At 38.8% G+C, this 22195-nt stretch overlaps 1 protein-coding gene across 4 annotated transcripts in view; it reads left to right on the top strand.

The window, feature by feature from the left end:
• Nucleotides 1-16329, top strand: part of CDC42 (cell division cycle 42) — a 45423-nt gene extending 29094 nt beyond the window's left edge. For 2 of the 4 annotated variants that reach the window (XM_081574556.1, XM_081574557.1), the window contains exons 4-6: nucleotides 9433-9542; nucleotides 9674-9871; nucleotides 14806-16329. In XM_081574556.1, coding sequence (XP_081430682.1) covers nucleotides 9433-9542; nucleotides 9674-9871; nucleotides 14806-14895 — 398 coding nt within the window. In that variant the 3' untranslated portion in view covers nucleotides 14896-16329. Of the gene's footprint in view, nucleotides 1-9432; nucleotides 9543-9673; nucleotides 9872-13311 lie in introns of all 4 variants that reach the window. The other 2 variants (XM_081574558.1, XM_081574559.1) reach the window with 1 other exon arrangement.
• The last annotated feature ends 5866 nt before the right edge of the window (nucleotides 16330-22195 follow it).

The following is a 22195-nucleotide window of genomic DNA, read 5'->3' as shown; positions in this document are numbered from 1 at the left end:
ACTTTAGATTGCATTTATAAACTTAAAATACTCAGATTTTATTTTAGGTGATTCAGTTTGCTTGACATGACAAGTGAAACATTCCCAAGTGTTTACATATATAACTTGAATAAACCTGATAACTTATGATTTTCTGTATTTGTTTTATTTATCTTAAACAGTATTGTTTACAACTTTCATAAAATTCTTAACATTTTCAACAAAAACTCAAGATCACTTACTCAGTAACAGATTTTAAATTGGAATCAGAAAACTAATCTATCATGTTCTTTAACATGGTGATTATTTTAAATATTATAGACACTTAGTGTTAAGTAACAATAGGTTATTCCTAAATGTAATTGAAAATTAACAATAATAATGTTTGATTTATTTCATTTCTATATTAGATTCTGAATCTTTATAGGGGTTGAAAGACATTTACTAAGGAAATTATTTTACTGTACCAGGCAAGTTGCAGAGTTTTCACCTCAACTGGTTAAGGTCACTGTAAGCCTAAAATCTTTTTTGACAGGTGCTGGAGACCTGGGCTATTAGGCATCCAGATTGAGTCTCCTGTCTTTGATAGACTTAAGAGGATACTGTATCCTTCTCCAGAGGCCTTAATCTCAGAATCCTGGTTGGAGTCATGCCATTAACTCCGTGTTCTTTCTGCTAAAGCTTTCATCCGTGCTCAAATAGCCTCTGATTTCCTTTATTTGTTTGGCTACTTTTAACCTCTTGATTGTGTTATTTTGTTTTGAATTCTTTAATTCATTTATTCTTTTTTTTTTAAAAGCTTTTTAGGATTGAAGTGTAATTAATTTTTAATGTTGTGTTAGTGTCAGGTGCACTACAAAGTGAGTCAGTTATATATGTATTTCCTTTTTCAGATTCTTTTCCATTTGAAGTTTTTACAAGGTATTGAATATAGTCGTCTTGAATTCTTTTATACTATTCCTGTCTTTGGCTATAACTCTTACAGCTGTTTTAAAATAATACTGTTTAAGACCAGAGATAGGGCTTTCCCTTTGTCTCATAGCTTTATTTCTGTTTTGGTGGTCACAACACCAAATTCTTGTTTAATGAGTTTCCAGTTATTTTGTTCTTTTTTTTTTTTTTTACACTTTTTACTGTTGTGTTTATAGTTCTTTATTTAGCTTTTTTCACTTAATGTATTTTATCATAGTCTGTTTTCCATATTGAATAATTCCGCTTCCACCACCAGTTCCTTTCTATGTCAGAATTTAAAATGTTATTCTTTATTATAGAGATACAGGTTTTTCCTTATTACAGGAAAAACAGAATGTAGATAAGCAAAAGGAGAATATGAAAAACCATCTATATCCGGAGACAGTCACATCTTAGTGGTGCATGTCCAAAACAGAGCTCTTCCTGTGTATTCATTGTATCTTTACACGGGGAAAAGAAAAGGATGCTCTGCCCGCCCCACGCCATACCTGCCTTTATCTCGCTGTAGAAAAGACAGAGCTCTTCCTGTGTATTCATTGTATCTTTACACGGGGAAAAGAAAAGGATGCTCTGCCCGCCACACGCCGTACCTGCCTTTATCTCTCTGTAGAAAAGACAGAGCTCTTCCTGTGTATTCATTGTATCTTTACACGGGGAAAAGAAAAGGATGCTCTGCCCGCCACACGCCGTACCTGCCTTTATCTCTCTGTAGAAAAGTGTGATGATATCTCAGGGTTGTACTTGGGCGTCATAGTCTTCATGGTTACACGGTCGTCTGTTGTATGGCAGATCACACCACAGTTTTAACTTCTTTTGTTAACATAGGGGTCTGTAGTTTTATCTTTCTTATAGAAACACTTTAGTATTTGGATGCACATTGTCTTTTATCACTTTTTATCCTGATTTAACTTCAGTTTTATAGATAAGTTACTAGTACAAAGAACTCCTGACCAGATTCGCCAGTTCTTAACCTTTTGTGACATTCTCCAGCTCTGTATGCATATTGTTTTTATTTCTAAGCCATTAGTAGAGTAGGTTTCATACCTCATGCCCTTTTGTTTCTTAATGTTTCAGTATGCAGTTCTGAAGAGCACGGATATTCTCTTACAGTGCACTTACCAAATTTAGGAAATTTAGCATTGTGTGTATGTGTGTGTGTATAACATTTTAAATTTTGACCTGTAGTCAACTTTCTAATTTTGTCAGTTGTCTTAATATTGTTCCTTACAGCAATTTTTCTTATACAAGTTCTGACCTAGGGTCACACATTACATTGTAGTTGTCACTTCTTTGGTTAATATCTTTTAGCATAGAGTCTCAGCCTTTTATGGCATTGCTATTTTTTTTTTTAAAAGAAAACTGGGCATTTATTTTACAGAATGTTTCTCAGTTTGAGTTTGTCATTTCCTCATGAGTAGATTCAAGATACGCGTATTTGGTTAGTATACCAGGTTGGTAAGTATGTCCATCTCAGGGTATCACCTTTCGGTAAAAGTAATTTTGATCACTTGATTATGGTGTTGTCCAGTTTTCCTACCATATGTTTAGAATATTTTCTTTTATAATTAATAGTCACTTTGTGAGGAGATACTTTAAAATGGTGTAAACATTCTCTTGTCTTTAGCACTCCCTCTAGATTTAATAATCCCTGATAATTTTTGCCTGAATCAATTTTTCCCTGTTGCGAAATGAGAATCTTAAGTCCTAGACGTGCTTATTGTTATAGAGCTCTGGACATAGATAAGACAGCAGAACAGCTATAACATGGTAGCAACTTGTTCTGCACCACAGTGACTTGTCCTGAATATCATTCTTCCAGCTAAGGAGGAAAATAACATTAACATGTTTAACCTGAATAGTAAGTTTTGTTGATATCTCCAAATTCAGTCCATTTCAAGCTGTCGTCTTTGCCTTCACCAATTCCGTATTTTCATCTCCATATCCTCTATAGGTAGACGCTAAGTCCCCAAAAGATGAGTAAAATGTTCTCATTTTCACTTCTGCAATACACATAAAACAATTTCAGAATTTTATACTGTACCATTGTGAAAAGCAAATATGTAATGAGAGTTCATGATTGGTTTGCAGTACCTTTTTCCTTTGGTCCAGTTCAATTCAGTTCAGTCGCTCAGTCGTGTCCGACTCTTTGCGACCCCATGAATTGCAGCACGCCAGGCCTCTCTGTCCATCACCAACTCCCGGAGTCTACCCAAACCCATGTCCATCAAGTCTGTGATGCCATCCAACCATCTCATCCTCTGTTGTCCCCTTCTCCTCCCGCCCCCAATCCTCCCCAGCATTAGGGTCTTTTCCAATGAGTCAACCCTTCGCATGAGGTGGCCAAAGTATTGGAGTTTCAGCTTCAACATCAGACCTTCCAATGAACACCCAGGATTGATCTCTTTTAGGATGGATTGATTGGATCTCCTTGCAGTCCAAGGGACTCTCAAGAGTCTTCTCCAACACCACAGTTTAAAAGCATCAATTCTTTGGCGCTCAGCTTTCTTCACCGTCCAACTCTCACATTCATACATGACCACTGGAAAAACCATAGCCTTGACTAGACGGACTTTTGTTGGCAAAGTAATGTCTCTGCTTTTAAATATGCTATCTAGGTTGGCCATAACCTTCCTTCCCAGGAGTAAGCATCTTTTAATTTCATGGCTGCAATCACCATCAGCAGTGATTTTGGAGCCCCAAAAAATAAAGTCTGACACTGTTTCCACTGTTTCCCCATCTATTTCCCATGAAGTGATGGGACCAATCCAGTAGCATACAAAGTTCCTTGGATTTTGCACCCCCCTCCCCGCCCCGTGGGGCTGTGTTATTTGGAAGACAGTTCAGTTCATTTTGTTCACATTAAATTTGTTTTCCCTCATTCTCATTTATTTTATTTAGGTATGCTCTTGTTGGGTTCAATTTTCAGAAGATAGCTTAATTTTTGAATTCTAATAATTGTAATTAGTCATTTCAGGCATTACCATAGCAATAAACAAGAAAAAGGTTGGACTTGGATGCTAGATAGACCAGTTAGCTAGGTAGTTGGCAAATTACTTAACTATGTGGAGCTTAATTACCTTGATGTGTAAAATGTTTAAAATATTTTCTTCAGAAGTGTTGTGATGATTCAGTGATAGTTTAATGAAGTGAATACATATGTAAAAACTGAGGAGCTGTGTATTTATGGTTCATTGTTGTTTATCACTAAGTCCTGTATGACTCTTTGTGACCCTGTGGACTACAGTTCGCCAGGCTTCCCTGTAACTTCACCGTCTCCTGGAATTTGCTCAGATTTATGCCAAATTCGGTGGTTCAGCCATCTCAGCCTCTGTTGCCCCTTTCTCCTCCTGCCTTCAGTCTTTCCCAGCATCAGGGTCTTTTCCAATGAATTGGCTCTTCATATCAGGTAGCCAAAGTATTGGAGCTTCAGCTTCAACATTAGTACTTCCAGTGAATATTCAGGGTTGATTTCCTTCAGGATTGACTGGTTTGATCTCCTTGTAGTCCAAGGAACTTTATAGAGTCTTCTCTAGCACCACAATTCAAAAGCATCAATTCTTCTGCACTCAGCCTTCTTTATGGTTTAACTCTCACATCCCTACATGACTCACTTTAGTATTAAAAAAAAACCCAGCACAATGACTGGAATGTGTTTGGTGCACAGCTAATATTATTCTCTTCCTTAGCAAAAGAATAATATTCAGAACAAGCCATAGTGATGTACTTTGACTTGGTTTAGCTGTTTCTGTTTTTAATTCATGTTGTTGACAGCAGAAGCTAACACAACATTATGAATCAATTATATTCCAATTAAAAAAAAACTTTCATTGAGGTGTTTTCTAGTATCTGGCTGTCTTCTGTAGTTATTGATCAATTACTTTGTCAGGAATGGCAGTGCTGTCCACAGAGATATCTATAGCTACTTTGGTCTCTAGTGTTATTGTAGAATCTTTCTTTGAGTCTTCATTAAGTTCTGTATTAACATGCAATAGTATAGATTTTTACAGATGTTATATGTAAGCTGGTAGGAATCTCAGGTTTCAGTGTCCCCATTTATTTTTGGATTTTTTTTTTCTCATGATGTAAAAGTTATGAAATTATTCAGGAACAATCTCCATAACAGGCTTCCCAGGTGGCACAGTGCTAAAGAATCTGCCTGTAATGCAGGAGAAGTGGGTTTGATCCCTGGGTTGGGAAGATCCCCTAGAGGAGGAAATGGCAGCCTGCTCCAGTGTTCTTGCCTGGACAATTCCATGGACAGAGGAGCCTGGTGGGCTCCAGTCCACAGGGTTGCAGAGAGTTGGACATGATTGAGCGACTGTGTGTGCGCACACACAGGCTCCACAGCGTAGATGGAGCAGGGATCACTAAATGCTGTTGAATTTTGAGACATTGTGTGTAGAAAAAATGTTTAAGTTTTAGTTTGTAGTTGTATATTCTATGAAATGTTTAATTTGTCTTGTTTGTAATGTCCTCCTGGAATTCTCTGAAAATTGTTTTTTTAGCGGTATTCTTATTTTTCATACCATGAGAACATTTCAGATTTTTCATATGGACCAGAGTCCTCAGTTCAAGCTGACTTAATTATTCTTGAATTCAAATTTTGAATATGAGATTGTGAGCAAGGAACAAAACCAGCAGCCCATGAGATGTACCCTTCCTTTTTGTCAAGTGTTAAAAATTAAGTGGTGAGCTGGTGTGCTGCTAAATATAATTTAAGACTTGTAGTCAAAACCTGTCTTACACAGTAGAGGGAAATTTTTATTATGTTGTGTACCTTAAAGGATGTTAAATGATACTGCTACCTCTATCTTGAGTGAATAATGGCTACTTGTGACAAACTCAGAAAATAGATTTTAGCTGGATAAATTATGCTTGGATATTGAAGAGACTTGCTCATCTAAGGGATCATATTCACTCTGTTTCCTTAAATGTAGCACTTGTAGCAAATGTAGATGTAAGGTAGTCTACTTTTTGTTTATCGAACAATTTTACTTTTGAATTTCTTTTCTCCTTAGCAAAGGAAAAGAAAGATTTATAGCTTTGAGGGCTTGTTTATTACAAGTAAATGGACGGACCAATACCTCTTTGGGTCTCATGTTAAAAAAAAATGACTGTTACTTGTTTTCTGCCTCTAGTCCATCTGAATTGAAGGTTGGTTGCATGTAAAACATTGGGCATTTATTTAGATGCCCCTGGTGGTGCTTAGGAGTCTATTTTTGATGCAGGGGCTGGATGACTAAAAATGTAGCGTTTTTAGTCTATGCCAGCCTTAATTTTCATGAAATATATTCCATTTGAATAGGGACTAGGGCTAGGAAAAGGTGTGTGAGCATCTGTACTTTTTATACAGTTTGGTTAACTGTATCATCCTCTTATTTTCTAAATTTAGTTTTTGTTTATAGTTTGGCTGATTTTTCCCCCATTCTTTCCTTTTTAATCCCTTCTATGTCTACAATTGTACATTATAGTTACACACCTTAGTGCATACGTTTGAATTGTTTTGATTCTAATCCTAGCAGATTACTTATTTAAGTTACATAGTAACTTGCTATAGTATTTAAGTAAGTATTAAGTTACACACTTTAGTGCATACCTTTGACTTCTTTTGATTCTAACCCTCAGTAATTGCTAGAGTTACTGAGAGTGATTTTATTGTTTTGTAATTGTAGTTTTGTAATCTTTATTTTGACTTCTCTAAACCTTATTCACTTGCTTGCTGTATTCTCCTGGTAATACCTTTATTGTCTACTTATGTATTGTTTCACTTCAGTCGCTCAGTCATGTCCGACTTTGTGACCCCATGGGCTGCAGCACGCCAGGCTTCCCTGACATCTTTAATTACCATGTTTTGATAGCTACCCTAAATTCTTATATTCTTTCTCATTGGTGGCAAAAAAAAAATTCACTGGCATAAAAAATATTTAGGGTTTCCCAGGTGGTAGGACATGACTGAGCAACTGAGCAACAACAACAAAATATTTAACTTTCCTTTCCTTTTTTTCCCTTAAAATATTTTTTATTGTGGTAAAATGCATATAACATAACATTTACCATTTTAACCATTTTTAGCATCCAGTTCAGTGTCATTAAGTACTTTGCTACTCGTTTTTGTTTGTTTGTTTTGTGGCTGCGCGATATGTGGGATCCTAGTCTCCCCTCCCCTGGGATTGACCCCTTGGCCTCCACAGTGAAGGTGCGGAGACCCAGCCTGGACCGCCAGGGAGTTCCCTTTTGTTTTTTGTTTGTGGACTGTTCTTGTTAATACGTAGGATTGTTGTGGTTCAGTTTTGAAGTTGGATTATTAAATCCTCCCTGTGCGACTCTTCCTTTCCTTCACAGTTTTGGAAATGTGTATGGATATTTTAAGACACTTTTTATCTGGAAATAATTTCAAGCTTAAAGAACAGTTGCAAAAATAGTGCCAGGAACCCACATATACCCTTTAACAAAATTTACCAGTTGTTAATGTTTTATCTGCTTTTCCTCTTTCAACATATTTGTACATACTTTTTTTTTTTTCCCCTTGAACTGTTTGAGAGTAAGTCATCATTAGCTTTGAATTAGGGCTTTCCTGGTGACTCAGATGGTAAAGAATCTGTCTGCAATGCAGGAGACCCAGGAACAGTCCCTGGGTGGGGAAGATCTCCTGGAGAAAGGAATCACTACCCCTCCAGTATTCTCGCCTGGAGAACTCCATGGACAGAAGAGCTTGGTGGGCTCCAGTCCGTGGGGTCTCAAAGAGTCAGACACAACTGAGCGACTAACAGACACAGCCGTGAATAAGTGTGAATTTCCTAAGGATAGAGATGGTTTTGTATAATGGTAATCGACTTCAGGAGATTTAGCATGGATACTGTACTCTAACATCTATATTCCAGTTTGGTCGATTGATCCAAGTCCAGTTTTTTTCTGCTTTTAGTACAGGACCATGTATTGCATTTAATTGTTATGTCTCTTTGCTATGCTATGCTATGCTAAGTCGCTTCAGTCGTGTCCGACTCTGTGCGACCCCATAGACGGCAGCCCACCAGGCTCCCCCATCCCTAGGATTCTCCAGGCAAGAATACTGGAGTGGGTTGCCATTTCTTTCTCCAGTGCATGAAAGGGAAAAGTGAAAGTGAAGTCGCTCAGTCGTGTCCGACTCTTAGCGATCCCATGGACTGTAGCCTACCAGGCTCCTCCGTCCATGGGATTTTCCAGGCAAGAGTACTGGAGTGGGGTGCCATTGCTTTAGTTTCTTGTAATTTGGATCAGTTCTTCTGCTCCCACCCCCTTTTTTGGTGTTTCATGACATTTTAATATAATACAGACCCAGGAATCCTCACCTTCCTTCCCTCATTTTGGGTTTGGTCTCTTTTCTCATGATTAGATACCAATTATGCTATTTTGGTTGGAATATTACCTTAGTGATGTCTTCCTCAGGATATAAATGTAGAGGCATATGATATTCATCTGCCACTCATTGGTGATGGTAATCTTGATCACTTAGTCAAGGTGATGTCATTTCTTCACAGTGTAGTTATGTTTTTCCCCTTGTGGTTTACAAATAATCTTTAAGACCATGCAAATATTCTCCTTTTCACCAGAGTTTCCTCCATATTAATTTAGCATCCATTGATTCTTGTTGAATTCTTTTTTTCTATGTGTTTTCCGTTTCAAGTACTAGTGTCTTACACGTACCCATTAACTAAACATGTGAACCTAATTTGGTAGTCATGAGCAGTAGATTTTGTCAGCTGGGTTTCACTGAGATTTTTGTTTGCTTAGGTCACCGGTCCCTAGCATTTTTGGCACCAGGGAAGATTTTTCCGTGGATTGGGGGTAGAGGGGATGGTTTCAGGGTAATTCAAGTGCCTTACATTTATTGTACACTTCATTTCTAATCTGATGCTGCCGCTGATCTGACAGGAGGTCTGGTTCATGGCTTAGAGATTGGGGGCCCCTGCCTTACACAGTTTCACTGTCATTGTTTCTTAGATCTGAGTAGATCTGATTTTTAATTATTTCTGGCAGCAGTTTGTTAAAAACTGCAAATTGATAATAAGGCAAATAATACATAACAAATTCATCGCTGTTCTAAAGCAATGAAAACAGTTTCTCCATTTTTTTTCTTTATTGATGTATAGTTGACTCACAATATTATATTAGTTTTAGGTGTACAACATAGTAATTTGATATTTTTATATACATCATGCAAAGTTACTAAACTATTACTGACAGTATTCCCTGTGCTGAGCATTACATTCCTGTGACTTACTTATTTTATAACAGATAGCTTGTACCTCTTAACTAGAATTAGCTGAGTTGAGAATATTGCTCAAATATTCTATTACAAAGCCATGCATTTTATTAGATAAGTTGCTTTCTTATTAGTAAGTGTGCTGTTAACTACATGCTTAATTTGTTGACTGCTTGTGATTTTAATGCTATTAGACACTAAGGTTCACTTGTTGATTTCTCTAATTTTCTTCCCCTTAGGGCAAGAGGATTATGACAGATTACGACCGCTGAGTTATCCACAAACAGATGTATTTCTAGTTTGCTTTTCAGTGGTCTCTCCATCCTCATTCGAAAATGTGAAAGAAAAGGTGAGTTAGTCAGATATTCTGTCCCTGAAAAAAAGATTGTCATAGAACTTCTGTTGACTTGTAAATAGCTTTGGAGACTTGTGGATTAATCCAGGTGTATTTTTTATTTTTTTTAAATATCTTTTCTCTAGTGGGTGCCTGAGATAACTCACCACTGTCCAAAGACTCCTTTCTTGCTTGTTGGGACCCAAATTGATCTCAGAGATGACCCCTCTACTATTGAGAAACTTGCCAAGAATAAGCAGAAGCCTATCACTCCAGAGACTGCTGAAAAACTGGCCCGTGACCTGAAGGCTGTCAAGTATGTGGAGTGCTCTGCACTCACACAGGTGAGGACTGTGCGGAGCCCCATGTCTATTAACAGTGGAGCGGTTTTGAGTAGCATTTAGGACACGGGTTATTTCTGACAGTGGTCTGCAGCGCTCAAGAAAGCTGCCCAGAAAGACTGTTAGAAGTCTTGTTAGAAGTCTCCGTTTTTATGAAGAAAATTATTCACCTCTAAATAAAGCTCTTGTGTGGGTGAGCTCCCATGTTTTATGTATCATTTATAGTGGTCAGGGATTGTGTTTTTTTTTTTAATTGTAAGGTCCAGATTAGCACAAATTTACAAGAGTATGTGAATGATTCCCCTCTTCCCCCTGCCCCCAACTTAAAATTTCATCTAAGTAAATCTCATCTTTTATCAGTACTGATAGTTGATGCTATAGTCTTCTGGGGTAGTTCATCTGAAATCAGGGATTGGTCATAATCATTGAGACTTTCAGAGAAAGCTACCTTGGCCATTTCTCAAGTTTGCTTTTATATAGTGTCTCTATTCCTAGATTTTGGGAGGCATTGCTTCCTTATACTGTTCACTTTTCTTTTTGAATGATTTAATTAGAACTCTTTTCATAGTTTGATGGGAAACTTCAGATTCTGAAGATAGCAAGCAGTGTTAATAGTATTTTGAGTGAGAGTTACAACTGACTTGTATGGTTTCATCTTCTCTACCTTCATGGTATCACCAATCTATTCTCCCATCTGTTGGGGGGTAGAAGGAAGGATTATGGAGATAATTAGCCCATAACTTTTTTATTCTGTTTTTTGACGTTTAAACAGTGAGCAGACATGCCTAATTAAAATAAGGCAGGACTGAAGGGTGGAGATTTCTTACAGTTATGTGAAATTCACTTATATTTCTCACACTGCTTTTTCAGGTAGTTTTCTTTTTAATTAAGTTAAAAAAACACTGTCAGATTCTCGATTATATGTATACTAAAGTAAATGGCATATATAGTTACATATTATACATGTACTAAGTATTTAGTATGTACGGTGTAGACATAATTTAGTAATCTCCAATTTAGCCCTGGGCTGGATGTGTAAAGACAAAATTTTTGTTTGAAGCTGGATATTTCACAGGATAGCTTCAAGGCCTAATTTTATTCTTCCAAGCCCAGTTTTTTTTGGCATTCTGTTGTATTGGTATTGCAGATATTTTAAAGTTGAGATGATTTTACATTTTCTTAAATATACAGCTGAGATTTTAAAAAATGTCTAATTGTACAGCTGACTGAGATTTTAAAAAATGCCTAATGCTTCTGTGTTTTGCTAGCATCCCCAGAAAAGTGTGTGTGTGTGTGCACTGAAGAAGGATGTGTGTGGAACATTTGAGTCAGATAACTGTTGCATTATCCCCCTTCTCTGAATATGGGTTGCTTTTGGGGGAAATGGAGGCAAGTAGGCCATGTGGACCCAATTTTAGGTCACTGCTGCTGCTGCTGCTAAGTCGCTTCAGTCGTGTCCGACTCTGTGCTACCCCTTAGATGGCAGCCCACCAGGCTCCCCCATCCCTGGGATTCTCGAGGCAAGAATACTGGAGTGGATTGCCATTTCCTTCTCCAATGCACGAAAGTGAAAAGTGAAAGTAAAGTCGCTCAGTCGTGTCCGACTCTTCGAGACCCCATGAACTGCAGCCTACCAGGCTCCTCCGTCCATGGGGTTTTCCAAGCAAGAGTACTGGAGTGGGTTGCCATTGCCTTCTCCTTTAGGTCACTAGTGAAGCTTATTTTAGAGAATTGGATGCTTGCATATAAGGTGTTCTACATTATGAACAGGTTTGTTGAGGAAGTCCCTTTTCAGAGAACAGAAATTTGAAAAAGTCTTAGCAAATATATTTTTCTTATCAGATTTTGAAGTTTGGAGAAATCAAAAGAGAAGACAGAAAATGGGGTCCCTGGTACAGTTTGGAAGCCGGAAGTTTTTAGGACTCCAGAATTTGTTGGTTCCTCTAAAACTGAACTCTTTATATAATCAGATAGTGTGATTAAAGCAAAGAGTAGGTTTGTCTTGTAGGGGATTAATTGATCTTTGTCAGTAAGCAGGAACATATTTGCTTCTTATTAAGGGATGCCCTAGTTTCTAATTGTTGTCCTCCTTTTTTTCCCCCTTATAAAATTTATTTCTCCTTCATAGCTTCCCTCCTTTCTTTTATGTTTGACAATCGGAATTTGCTCCTGGATATGTAGAAAGAATTTCAGAGGAACCTTTGACTTGTTTAGCATTTCTAGTTTGTGAAAGACACAGAAGGAAGAAAACTTTTTAATCTTTGTTTCTTTTCAAGCTCTTGTTGTTACTTCTCATTTATTTTGTACCTAATGGAATATGTGGTGCCAGTCCTCGAAGATACTCTGTGGGGGCGGTGAGCAGAGTGGGGGCAGCGGGGGCATCTGGGGCTCACACATTTGCTACCAGAGCTGTGCTCTGGGGCTTTGGGGGCATGTTTACTTGGGATCCAACTGACCTGAAGGACATGTGAACCTTCTTTGGGTGGTAAATCTGTGGCTTCAGGTTTAGGTTGAGTTTAGGTTGAGTCTGTAGACCTGGTACCAGCACTGCTGAGACGTACTGTCACGCTGGAGTTCTGGCCGAGGAGTAAGTGTGTGTTTGCATCTTACTCCTTACAGAGCTGAGAATAGTCTTTGTTTTCACTCCATGCTTTATGCTCTGATACCCCACGCGGACATTAAAAGCATTGATCTGCTTGCTGAAACTCATTCTAGGACCCCATTCTTTGTTTTCCTGTTGGGTGGTGGTTACTTGCTTTAATAACATTACTGAATAACTGAATTGTATGCTGTTTCTAGAGTCTTTTCTTTAAACTTCTCCCAGTTGGTACTGCTGAACAATTAACACTTTTTCTAAATGCCTGAACCTGTTGTTCTGGGAAACTTGTTTAATCTGAAATCCTGATTAATCCCATCTAGATATGTCATTGAATCTAGAAACATGTAGCATGCTTGTTAGTCTGCTATTTGTGTCCTTCAGTTATTCAGGGGATGAATTCACAGAAGCCTGAAATTGTAATAGGTTTAGTTCCAAAATGTGTGCCATTCTTGTCATTAGAAATACTTGGGGATTCTACAAGTACTAATCCTAATTATTTAATGCATGTAGCTTATGTTTACATATCCATTTTATTCCTCTGGCACTGTTTTCATTAATATGTTGTAATGTTATATTTCAAAGTGTGATTGTTCTAGAAATCAACATATGGCATTGTCACAAAAATTGTTTTCTTGCTCGGTTAATCTTTTTTGAGGTAAGACTTTTGTTCAGTTATTTACTCTCTTGATAACGGACTTAAGATCCAGCTTTCTGGCAGTTACTTTTCTAAAGGTGTGTTGCTTCTGTGAATTCAACCTATTTAATCCGGACTGCTGTTGTATCTGCAAGTCTTTCTAATCCTCTAACCTGGCTGCTATTCTCTCTCCTCCCCTCTGTCTTGTAGAGAGGTCTGAAGAATGTGTTTGATGAGGCTATCCTAGCTGCCCTCGAGCCTCCGGAAACTCAACCCAAAAGGAAGTGCTGTATATTCTAAACTGTTTTCTCCTTCCCCTCTTTGCTGCTGCTTCCTGTCCCACTACTGTAGAAAGATCGTTTAAAAACAAAGGAATAAAACCATCCTGTTTGAAAGCCTCTGCGTCTTTTTACTCACCACCTTAGAGCAACCTCTGTATTAGTTTTTGATCAAGAATGCAATATCTTATAGAATATTTTTTGTGATCAGTAGTCAAGTTGGACTTGTTTAACTTTCTGCTGCTTGAGTTGCCTGATGCTTAGAGCTTTTTGGTTTGGATTACTGTTGCAAAAGGGAACTTGGTCTGGCATTAAGAATGTCCTCTTGGAGAAAATTAAGAGTTTTTAACACTTCTAGATCTTAGTTCTTGGTGGAGAAAATAACACAAACATCGTTTTACTCTTGTGATCCATTGTTAATTGTAATTGCATGACATAATTTATGGGAAAAGGGTGACCTGCTAGTAGAGTGTAATGGGGAAGGGAGGATTCTTTTCTCGTTTTCCTTTGTGCAGTGAAACTTTGTGTTGCTATTGCTTTGGCTGTCTGTGCTGTAGTGGAGTGTTTGTCAGTCTGGGTGGGAAAGATATTGATGTACCTGCTACTGCTTTATGAGATCATTTGTTACACTCTCTTTTAAGAATAGCATCCATTTTAACAGTTGACTGAAGGTTTGTTAATGTTGAGATGTAAAGCTGCCACCTTTATATTTTCCTGCTTCTGATTTTATTGTTGTGAGGGGAAACATACAATTGTGGTTACCTTCAAATTTTGAAATTAAAAATATACAATTGTTTGTATAAATGCCTGATGAAGCTTTTTATTCTTGTTGCACTGACTGGCTCTAATTTCACATATGTATAAGGTACCCACATTTCTGCCTCCTTGAATCCCCCTAGCTCTTAATTGGTGGGAAAAAGGGAGTTCAGAGTGAATACCTTTGATGCAGCCACTGTAATTGCTGTCTCCATCTTTGCCTGCGCCTTCCATGTAATAAGGATGCCACTGTCCAGTGCCCGACCTCTCACTCCTGTTCCATATTCAGCTGTTCCATTTGAATGCAGAGCTGCTTAGTTGTTTTTATGGAAAATGTTTCAGCAGCACATTGTACAAAACTCATATTGAATGAGCAAATGACACATGTGCTTGTTTGCTTCTTGTGACATACATTGGTCTGCAAAAAGCTTTCTCAAAGAGCCACTGTCTCACTCATGAATATCTGCTCCTCTGCTCCTGAATTGCTGGATCCTTCCAGTGCCCTGCCTGGACAGAACTTGGTGAAGTGAGATAATTGTGTTGAGATTCAGGGTTTTTCAGTGACCCGTTCTTTGGCAACTCTTGGGGGTTTGAATGTTTTAAATTTGATCTTCAATTTTATTATACTGAATATCAGACTGCAAATTTTTTTCTTTCTACCCCTTTTCAGAAAGGCCTAAAGAATGTATTTGATGAAGCAATATTGGCTGCCCTGGAGCCTCCAGAACCGAAGAAGAGCCGCAGGTGTGTGCTGCTATGAACGTCTCTCCAGAGCCCTTTCTGCACAGCTCGTGTCGGCGTCATACTAAAAGCAATGTTTAAATCAAACTAAAGATTAAAAATTAAAATTCGTTTTTGCAATAATGACAAATGCCCTGCACCTACCCACATGCATTTGTGTGACACAAGGCCCATAGGTATGGCCCCTTCCCCCCTCAATACTAGTTAATTTTGAGTAATTGTGTATTGTCAGAAAAGTGATCAGTACTAGTTTTTGTTTTGTCGTTTCAAAAAAATTATTATTTTTTTTTGTTTGTTTAAAAGCAAGGCATGCTTGTGATGACTCTGTAACAGACTAATTTGGGCTGTTGAAGCTGTTCCCGGGTTCCACTCTGGCGAGTAATCTGGGATATCTAGTGTTTTTTTTTTTTTTCTTTCTTTCTTTTTTTTTTTGTTTGGGCGGGGGAGTGTGTGTGGGATTTGTTTATATTTAGTCATTTTTTTTTTCTTTTTAAATCCATTAACCATTGGACAGCCCTTAGGGGAGGAGGACGGATTGATTCCACATTCCACTTCCTAGATCTAGTTTGGAGAACATGTTCCCCACCTGGTGCTCTTAGGAAGGAGTATAGTAAACGCCTCATTTAATAATATACTCCTTTTTGAAAGTTGCCTTTTCTCTCCACCCTTCAGTAGGTCCATATTTGATGAAACTCATGAAAGTGGGTGGAACCTGTCTTGCCCCTCCTCTTTTCTAGGATGCACTATATATGTGACTGTGACTCTCAAGGAAATTTGTTTGCCATTTGCTGATTTTTTTTTTTTTGAAGTTAATTTCTAACTTCTTTCACTGATAAGAAAAGTATTGCACCTTTTGAAATACACCAAATGGATTGAGTACATAATTAAAAAACATTTTTTTTCCCCTGTCAGTCATTGTCTTAATATGCTTAGCATAGACATGCAGCTTAATAGTGTATGATATGGTGTTCCTAGAACACAGCTGAAGACCTGGTATATAGAGGAAATCCAAGGGGTGGTGCTAGAAGACAGATGTCTGTGGGATGATTCACATCCTCTTTCAAATTGTGAGGATGGAGACCTGCTTCATTAAGAAGCTGAGGGTGGGGTGGGGGTGGGGAGAACCTTTAACAACATGGGGACCAGTCAGGGGAATCCCCTTATTTCTGTTTTGCATATGAGGAACCCTAGAGCAGCCAGGTGAGGCTCTCTAGTTGAGTAAAAATCCTGGGGAGAGTCTTATGAAGACTCTTCGTAAGTGTTAATAGGGATTTTATCAGCTTATTTTGGTTGCAGTTTTCAAATTTTAAAAATGTTAGGTTATCTTCCCTACCTTCCCCAAATCCTAATTCTTATAGATTTCATTAGTGTTGAACCAATGCTTTCTCATGTCTCAATTCTTTGTATATGCATTCTTTTCAGATGTATTAAACAAACAAACAAAAACCCTTCACAAGTCAGCCTGGGGGTTGTTATTTTCCCTCCGCCTCTTAATCTTTAGACATTTAGGAGTGGGAACTTGACTCTCATTGACATCAGTTTCTAACAGATTTCAGGATAAAAATTTAAGAGCACAAAGATTTAATGTACTTTGTTTTCTGGAATTCAGTTTGAGATATTTTTTCCCCTCCTCATTTTCAGGTTTCTGCCTTCTCCCCTAAGTTTGACAGGTAGCCTACAAACTCCTTTTGTTTAATATCAAGTGGGTTCCATGAAGAAGTGCTCTGACAGCTCACTGCTCATGTTGTTGAAATGACAGCATACCTCCAATCCATGGATTAGTGGGAAAGCCATTTTTTCTCCCAAGTTTTCTCTATCAGTGGTTTTCAAACTTTGCTGCTTTGTAGAGTGCAGCTTGAGCAGGGGATTATTTAGAAGCTTTCCAGGTACTTCTGTTACACAACCAAGTTTGAGAACCACTGCTCCTAAGGTGTTAACCACAAACTGCTTCTATCAAATTACAGATTCTGTGCCTTGTGTTTGAATATAGGACACATTTTCTGTAGGTGCCAAGAATGATTCATTTATTTTTAAGAGCATTATACTGATCTGTATGAGAATCTTAGAAACTAAGGACTGTTAATTCAGTTAATAAGGCTGATACAGTGTGTAGCCTCATTTTCATAGTTTTCTATGTGGAGTCATGTTTGACTTGATTCTATTCTGTGCTAGAACTTAGCTGGGCTGCTTGGGAAGAGGTTAGGAAGAAGCAAATCTAGGCTTTACTGTTTTAACCAATGTGTCTTACTTCTTCCATGTTGACTGTACCTTGCAGAGACGCATGGATCATGTTATAAGACTCTGGGGAGCAGGAACTCCATATCCCTCGTTCTTAGTATAGTGGCATACGGGTCCATCCTGATTCTCACTGGATCCCTGGTCTAGAGCAGTGTTTGACACATAAGAGATAGCTCTGAAAATAGTCATTGGATGGGTTCGTGGTTTCAATAAGAATAAATGAAACAGAGCAGGTTACATGGTGGTATTGTTGCATTTCCCACACATCACAGGAACAATGGTGATCGAAGCTAACGTTGTTTTCTAGTTAAGCATTTTCCATTTGATTTCCACGTATTGAAGCAAATGGATGAAACTGACGTTTTCTGTTTAAATATTGTTTTTCTGTTTGACTTAACAAACTTGTCTGTTATCTTTGGCTTAGTGATACTGCCCAGCGTGTGTGATGATAGAGATTGGAAAAGGGCTATTTAAAAAAGTCCTTAGCAGACTTAGCTTATGGCAAAATTTACAACATTTAGCCTAATATAGCACCCAATAAATACATCACTGTATTTCTAAAATACCGATGTTTTACTGAAGGTCTTAGAAATAGATTCTGTAGTTTGTTAAAGTTGGCATCTTTTGAGCTGGATTTTCTTTTTGACTGCACCACGTGGCTTGCAGGATCTTAGTTCCTGACCAGGGATCAAACCCAGGCCCCCAGCAGTGAAAGCACCTAGTTTTGACCACTGGACCCCCAGGGAATTCCCTTTGAGGTGGATTTTATGCCAATAGAAGGACTAGATTAATATATTTTAAAGGAATAGAAGGTTGATCGTGGAATCAAAGCAATGATTACAATATTTCTTTTATTCTAAAATGTTATTTTTCCTTTTTTTGAGGCAGGGCTTATTTTCATAGTATTGAATATAATCAGAATACCTCTTAAAGTTTTGTGTTACACATTTAGTGTAGTGATGCTTTTTTTCTGAAAAGCTATCGTTAGATCATTGGTGTCTTCTAATTATCTTCACAATATCTTCATAGAGTGGATAAAATACTATTTTTTCTTCATTGTTAGATTTGGACTATTCTCTTGTTTTCCTCCTCCCATTTTGATGTTGTTAGTGGTTATTGGAGGGTGCTGAATGCTAAGGAACTGGTGTACAGGGACCCTGCTTCTTGAGGTTTGAAACTTAGTCTCATCTGGGTACAGCTAACATACACTGAAAATTTGGATGGTTGTTCACCAAGAAGTAGCAACTCCATTATTTTTCAGGAAAGGCTGAGCTCTTTATGGTTAGGGTATCTGAATAATATGTGAGGGGAGTGTCTTTAAATCACATTCCTGATTTAGCTCTCATTGTTTTCTGTAAGACTTACCCAGTTTGCCTTAACTTCAGAGCACGGTGATTTAACTTACAAAGCTCAATAGAAGACCTCACCTTAATATTTTCTTCTTTCCAGGGCTGTTACAATACTTTGTTTATATATTACTTTTATTTTTGCTGAAGAGCCCCTCGCCCCTTTAAAAAAATCATTAACTATTCCTACAATAATGGTGCACTACAAACCACCCTAACTCTCAGCTGGCTTTATCCAACAGCATTTATTTTTCTAGATTGTGAGTCAGTTGGATTTTGCCTCCAAGCTTCAGATTGAGCTCAGGTTGGCTTCATGTTTCTTGTTCTGGAGCCTTTCGGAGAGGACATCAGGTGGTGAGCCAGAGTGGGTGCAGGAGCAAGCACATTGAAAATCCCTCACATTCCATTGTCCAGAGGGTTCCACATAGCCAAGCCCAAAGCCTGCCATTCAGACGTTCATTTCCCTCAGATTTAGTAATTCGAAAGTATGGTTTTCTTTCTTTCCTTCTTAATAAGTAAGGCTCTTGAGGATATTAGCAGAGAATAAAACAGATGTGAGTTCCTGACTTCTGCTTGGAATTTTCTCCCCTTTACAGTTTTGATACCTGCCTTTTTTTTGGATAAACCATGTGAGAGAGTAAAACTTTTCTCTGTATGTGCATGCCCATGACATACAGTCATCAGAGCGCTTGTTCTATACTAGGTTCTGGAGCCATTGGAGAATGACAGCCCTAACTCCATGTGCAGGCGGCTTCACTCTCCTGGCCCCTTTGTATATAAAATAACTCTGTACTTAACTGTCATTGAGGTTTCAAGTGCAAGTCTACATAGGTGTGGGGTGGGACCTGGGAATCAATCTAGTTTTCAGATATTCCCAAGATAGAACTTTGATTCGTTATGTTTGGGGACCAGTGTGCGCCTCAGTGGTTCTTAACTCTGTGTGAATGGCACCTTTGGAGCTTATTTAAAAAAAGGAAAATAATGCCTGCAGCAATTTTAGACAATCCCTGGAAATAGGGTCTGGGCATCACAGTTTTTTTTCAAATTATTTTTTGTAGGAACATCACAGCTTTAAAGCTCATTTGCTATTTAATATGCCCCAGGTTTCAGAACTGTGGTGCTAGGTGGTCTCTCCAAGATGTCGTTTATATCTGACATGAGTTTTAGAGTAATTCTGGACTGCAGTCTTTACAGCTTTTTTCTCCTTTGAGGAAGAGGTTCTCCATACTTGTGGTCCCAAACTAGCATTCAGTTCTTCATAAGCCTTAGTCAGAAAGAAAGTTTACAAAGTTCATAGTCATAGTCTTACTGGTGGACCGGCACTGAGATAGTTTAGGCAGTCGTCTCAGTGGTTAGGTTACTTAGGCAGCAGTTTGAGAAGGGGGCAGGTATTTGAGCTGTAGAGTTCAGCTAAGGTTTTCTAAGTTAAAGCTAGAATGTAGAGGAAGGCTGTATTTCTCTGATAACTTCAAGACAAATGTACTGTACAGATTTCATTGAAAATGGAGATCTTTTTCACTCTTCCAGGAATATTCTAATTCACCTGCAGAGAGTACACAGGTCCAGATTTAAAAGGATAGGGTAGTGCTAGAAATGAGTGTAAATTGAAGTTACTCCAACAGAGTACATTGGACTTCTAGGAGATGAAATCTCTTGTTAACTCATGGTCACTTTGTTCCTCTGCTGCAACTCCACCCCACCCCCACCCAGCCTCACCCCCCACACCCACCCTGGTTATTTGTCAGACCTTTGGGCAGTGTCACTTGGCTTTATTTCCTCTTGTGTCAGTGAGTATAGTTACAAGTGGATTTATTTATTTCTGTTTTTTTGAGTGGTTAAATAGGTAATGGTTTCCTTTGTATTAGCCTTATTCTGATCCATTAATATTTGATTGTATAGAGTCTTAGTTTCTTGGTTCGTGGTTTAGGTGTAAGTTGATGCAAAGTCCATGTGACCAGTCCTCTCAGAGGCAGCAACAGGAGCGGAGTACCTGGGTGAGTTTGCAGATGTTTGTTGCTTTTGAGGCATAAACTCTAAACTGAAAATTCTTTCTTAACTCCCTGATAACGGGCCGTTGGCTCTTCAGGGTACAGCCTCATATAAGTGGGAAAACTAGTGCCAGTATCCAGCTGTCTCTTTCTTTTAAACAATTTGTTGAGCTATTTTTAACTCTGGACCCTCTGTTCTGTAGCCCATGGATTTCTTGGATTGTTGAGGTTAACTCCGCCTAGTGGTGAATTTAAGTTAAAACTGACAGTGACTCCAAACAACATCCCTGTATGTGGGTGTGTTTTTTTTTTCCTGGCTGCTGGGCATGTGGGATCTTCGTTTCCTAACCAGGGGTCGTACCCGCGTCCCCTGCAGTGGAAGTGTGGGGCCCTCACCTCTGGTTTCGTTGTTGTTTAGTCGCTAAGTCGTGTCCAATTCTTTGCGGCCCCGTGGACTGTAACCCTCCCAGGCTCCTCTGGACCGCCAGGGAACTCCCAGAGTAAGGTCTTGATGGCAGAAGGTAGGGAGAAGGTGGTGAGGCAGAAAGGAATAGTGACTGAGCCAGTTCCCTGGTGGACTAGGGAAATTTCTGAATTATGTAGGAGAAGTTAGGAGTCAGAATTTGTAGCCAGTCAGAATGTAAAAATCTGAGGTAGTGTGTGCTGTAGGGAAATAATGGCCCCGAGTTATAAGACTGTACTAGCTGTGTGATTTTTTTCAGTGAATGTCCGTACGCTCCATTTTCTTCATCTGTAAATGGGAATTGTGATAAATTCTACATCTCAGGTGGTGAGTGTGAGAATTCAATGATATCTCATATGTGACTGTGTTCTGTAAACACGTAAGTGCAGTGCAGATATTAACAGCTGCCAGATATGCTTTGCAGTGCGGAGAATTCAGGTTTATGTGAGGGAGTTCTTACTAACACCATTGTGACATTGCTGCTGGGTGTATATTGGAGAGTTTGTGTTTGAGTAATTATAGGAGTACACTGTTTATAGAGCTAAGGGGTAGAAAGTGAAGTTGCTCAGTCGTGTCTGACTCGTTGCAACTCCGTGGACTGTAGCCTACCAGGCTCCTCCATCCATGGGATTTTCCAGGCAACAATACTGGAGTGGGCTGCCATTTCCTTCTCCAGGAGACCTTCTCAACCCAGGGATTGAACCCGGGTCTTCCGCATTGTAGGCGGACGCTTGCTGCAGATAGTTGAGAGGTTTCTTTAAGAGGAATCTAAGGCCCACGCTTCTCAGTTTCATAGAAATACTTCATGTTCATAGTGCCTGTATCCTAGGAGCCAGAGATGCTTCGTCTCTGAAGCTGCTTTCCTTCTCGGACACGCGGGAGGCAGGAACACAGAAAAACCTCTCTGAAGATCATGGCAGCCGCGCAGTTTCCCCCGTGCCCCAGAATTACCAGGACTGTTGTCCCAGGTTGGCCAGATCCCTGAAGCTAAGCATGAAGATCTTGCTGGTCCAAGCTGGTTTGTGAATATCAAGGGATAAGAACTATTCAGAAAACGTTATTAAGAACTCAAATCTCCCCCATGCTTTTGTTTTGTGTAATGTCAGTTTTACATGTTCATTTAGTACTAAGAGGCCCTCTGTTAGATAGCAGGGTGGATGAGGATGGTTCTAATCATGAAAGTCAGGGAGGGGAACTGAACACATCAAGAAGAAGATAAATAACATTGAGCTGTGTGGGTGTGTTGTTGGGGAGAGGAAAGGTAGGAGGTAAAAGTAAATCAGG

Source organism: Giraffa tippelskirchi, chromosome 3 (genome assembly GCF_054371585.1).
Source record: "Giraffa tippelskirchi isolate mGirTip1 chromosome 3, T2T-mGirTip1v1.2.pri, whole genome shotgun sequence".
In the NCBI taxonomy this organism is placed as follows: Eukaryota; Metazoa; Chordata; class Mammalia; order Artiodactyla; family Giraffidae; genus Giraffa; species Giraffa tippelskirchi.
The sequence above is the reverse complement of the archived record's forward strand: the minus strand, read 5'-3'. Positions and strand labels throughout refer to the sequence as shown.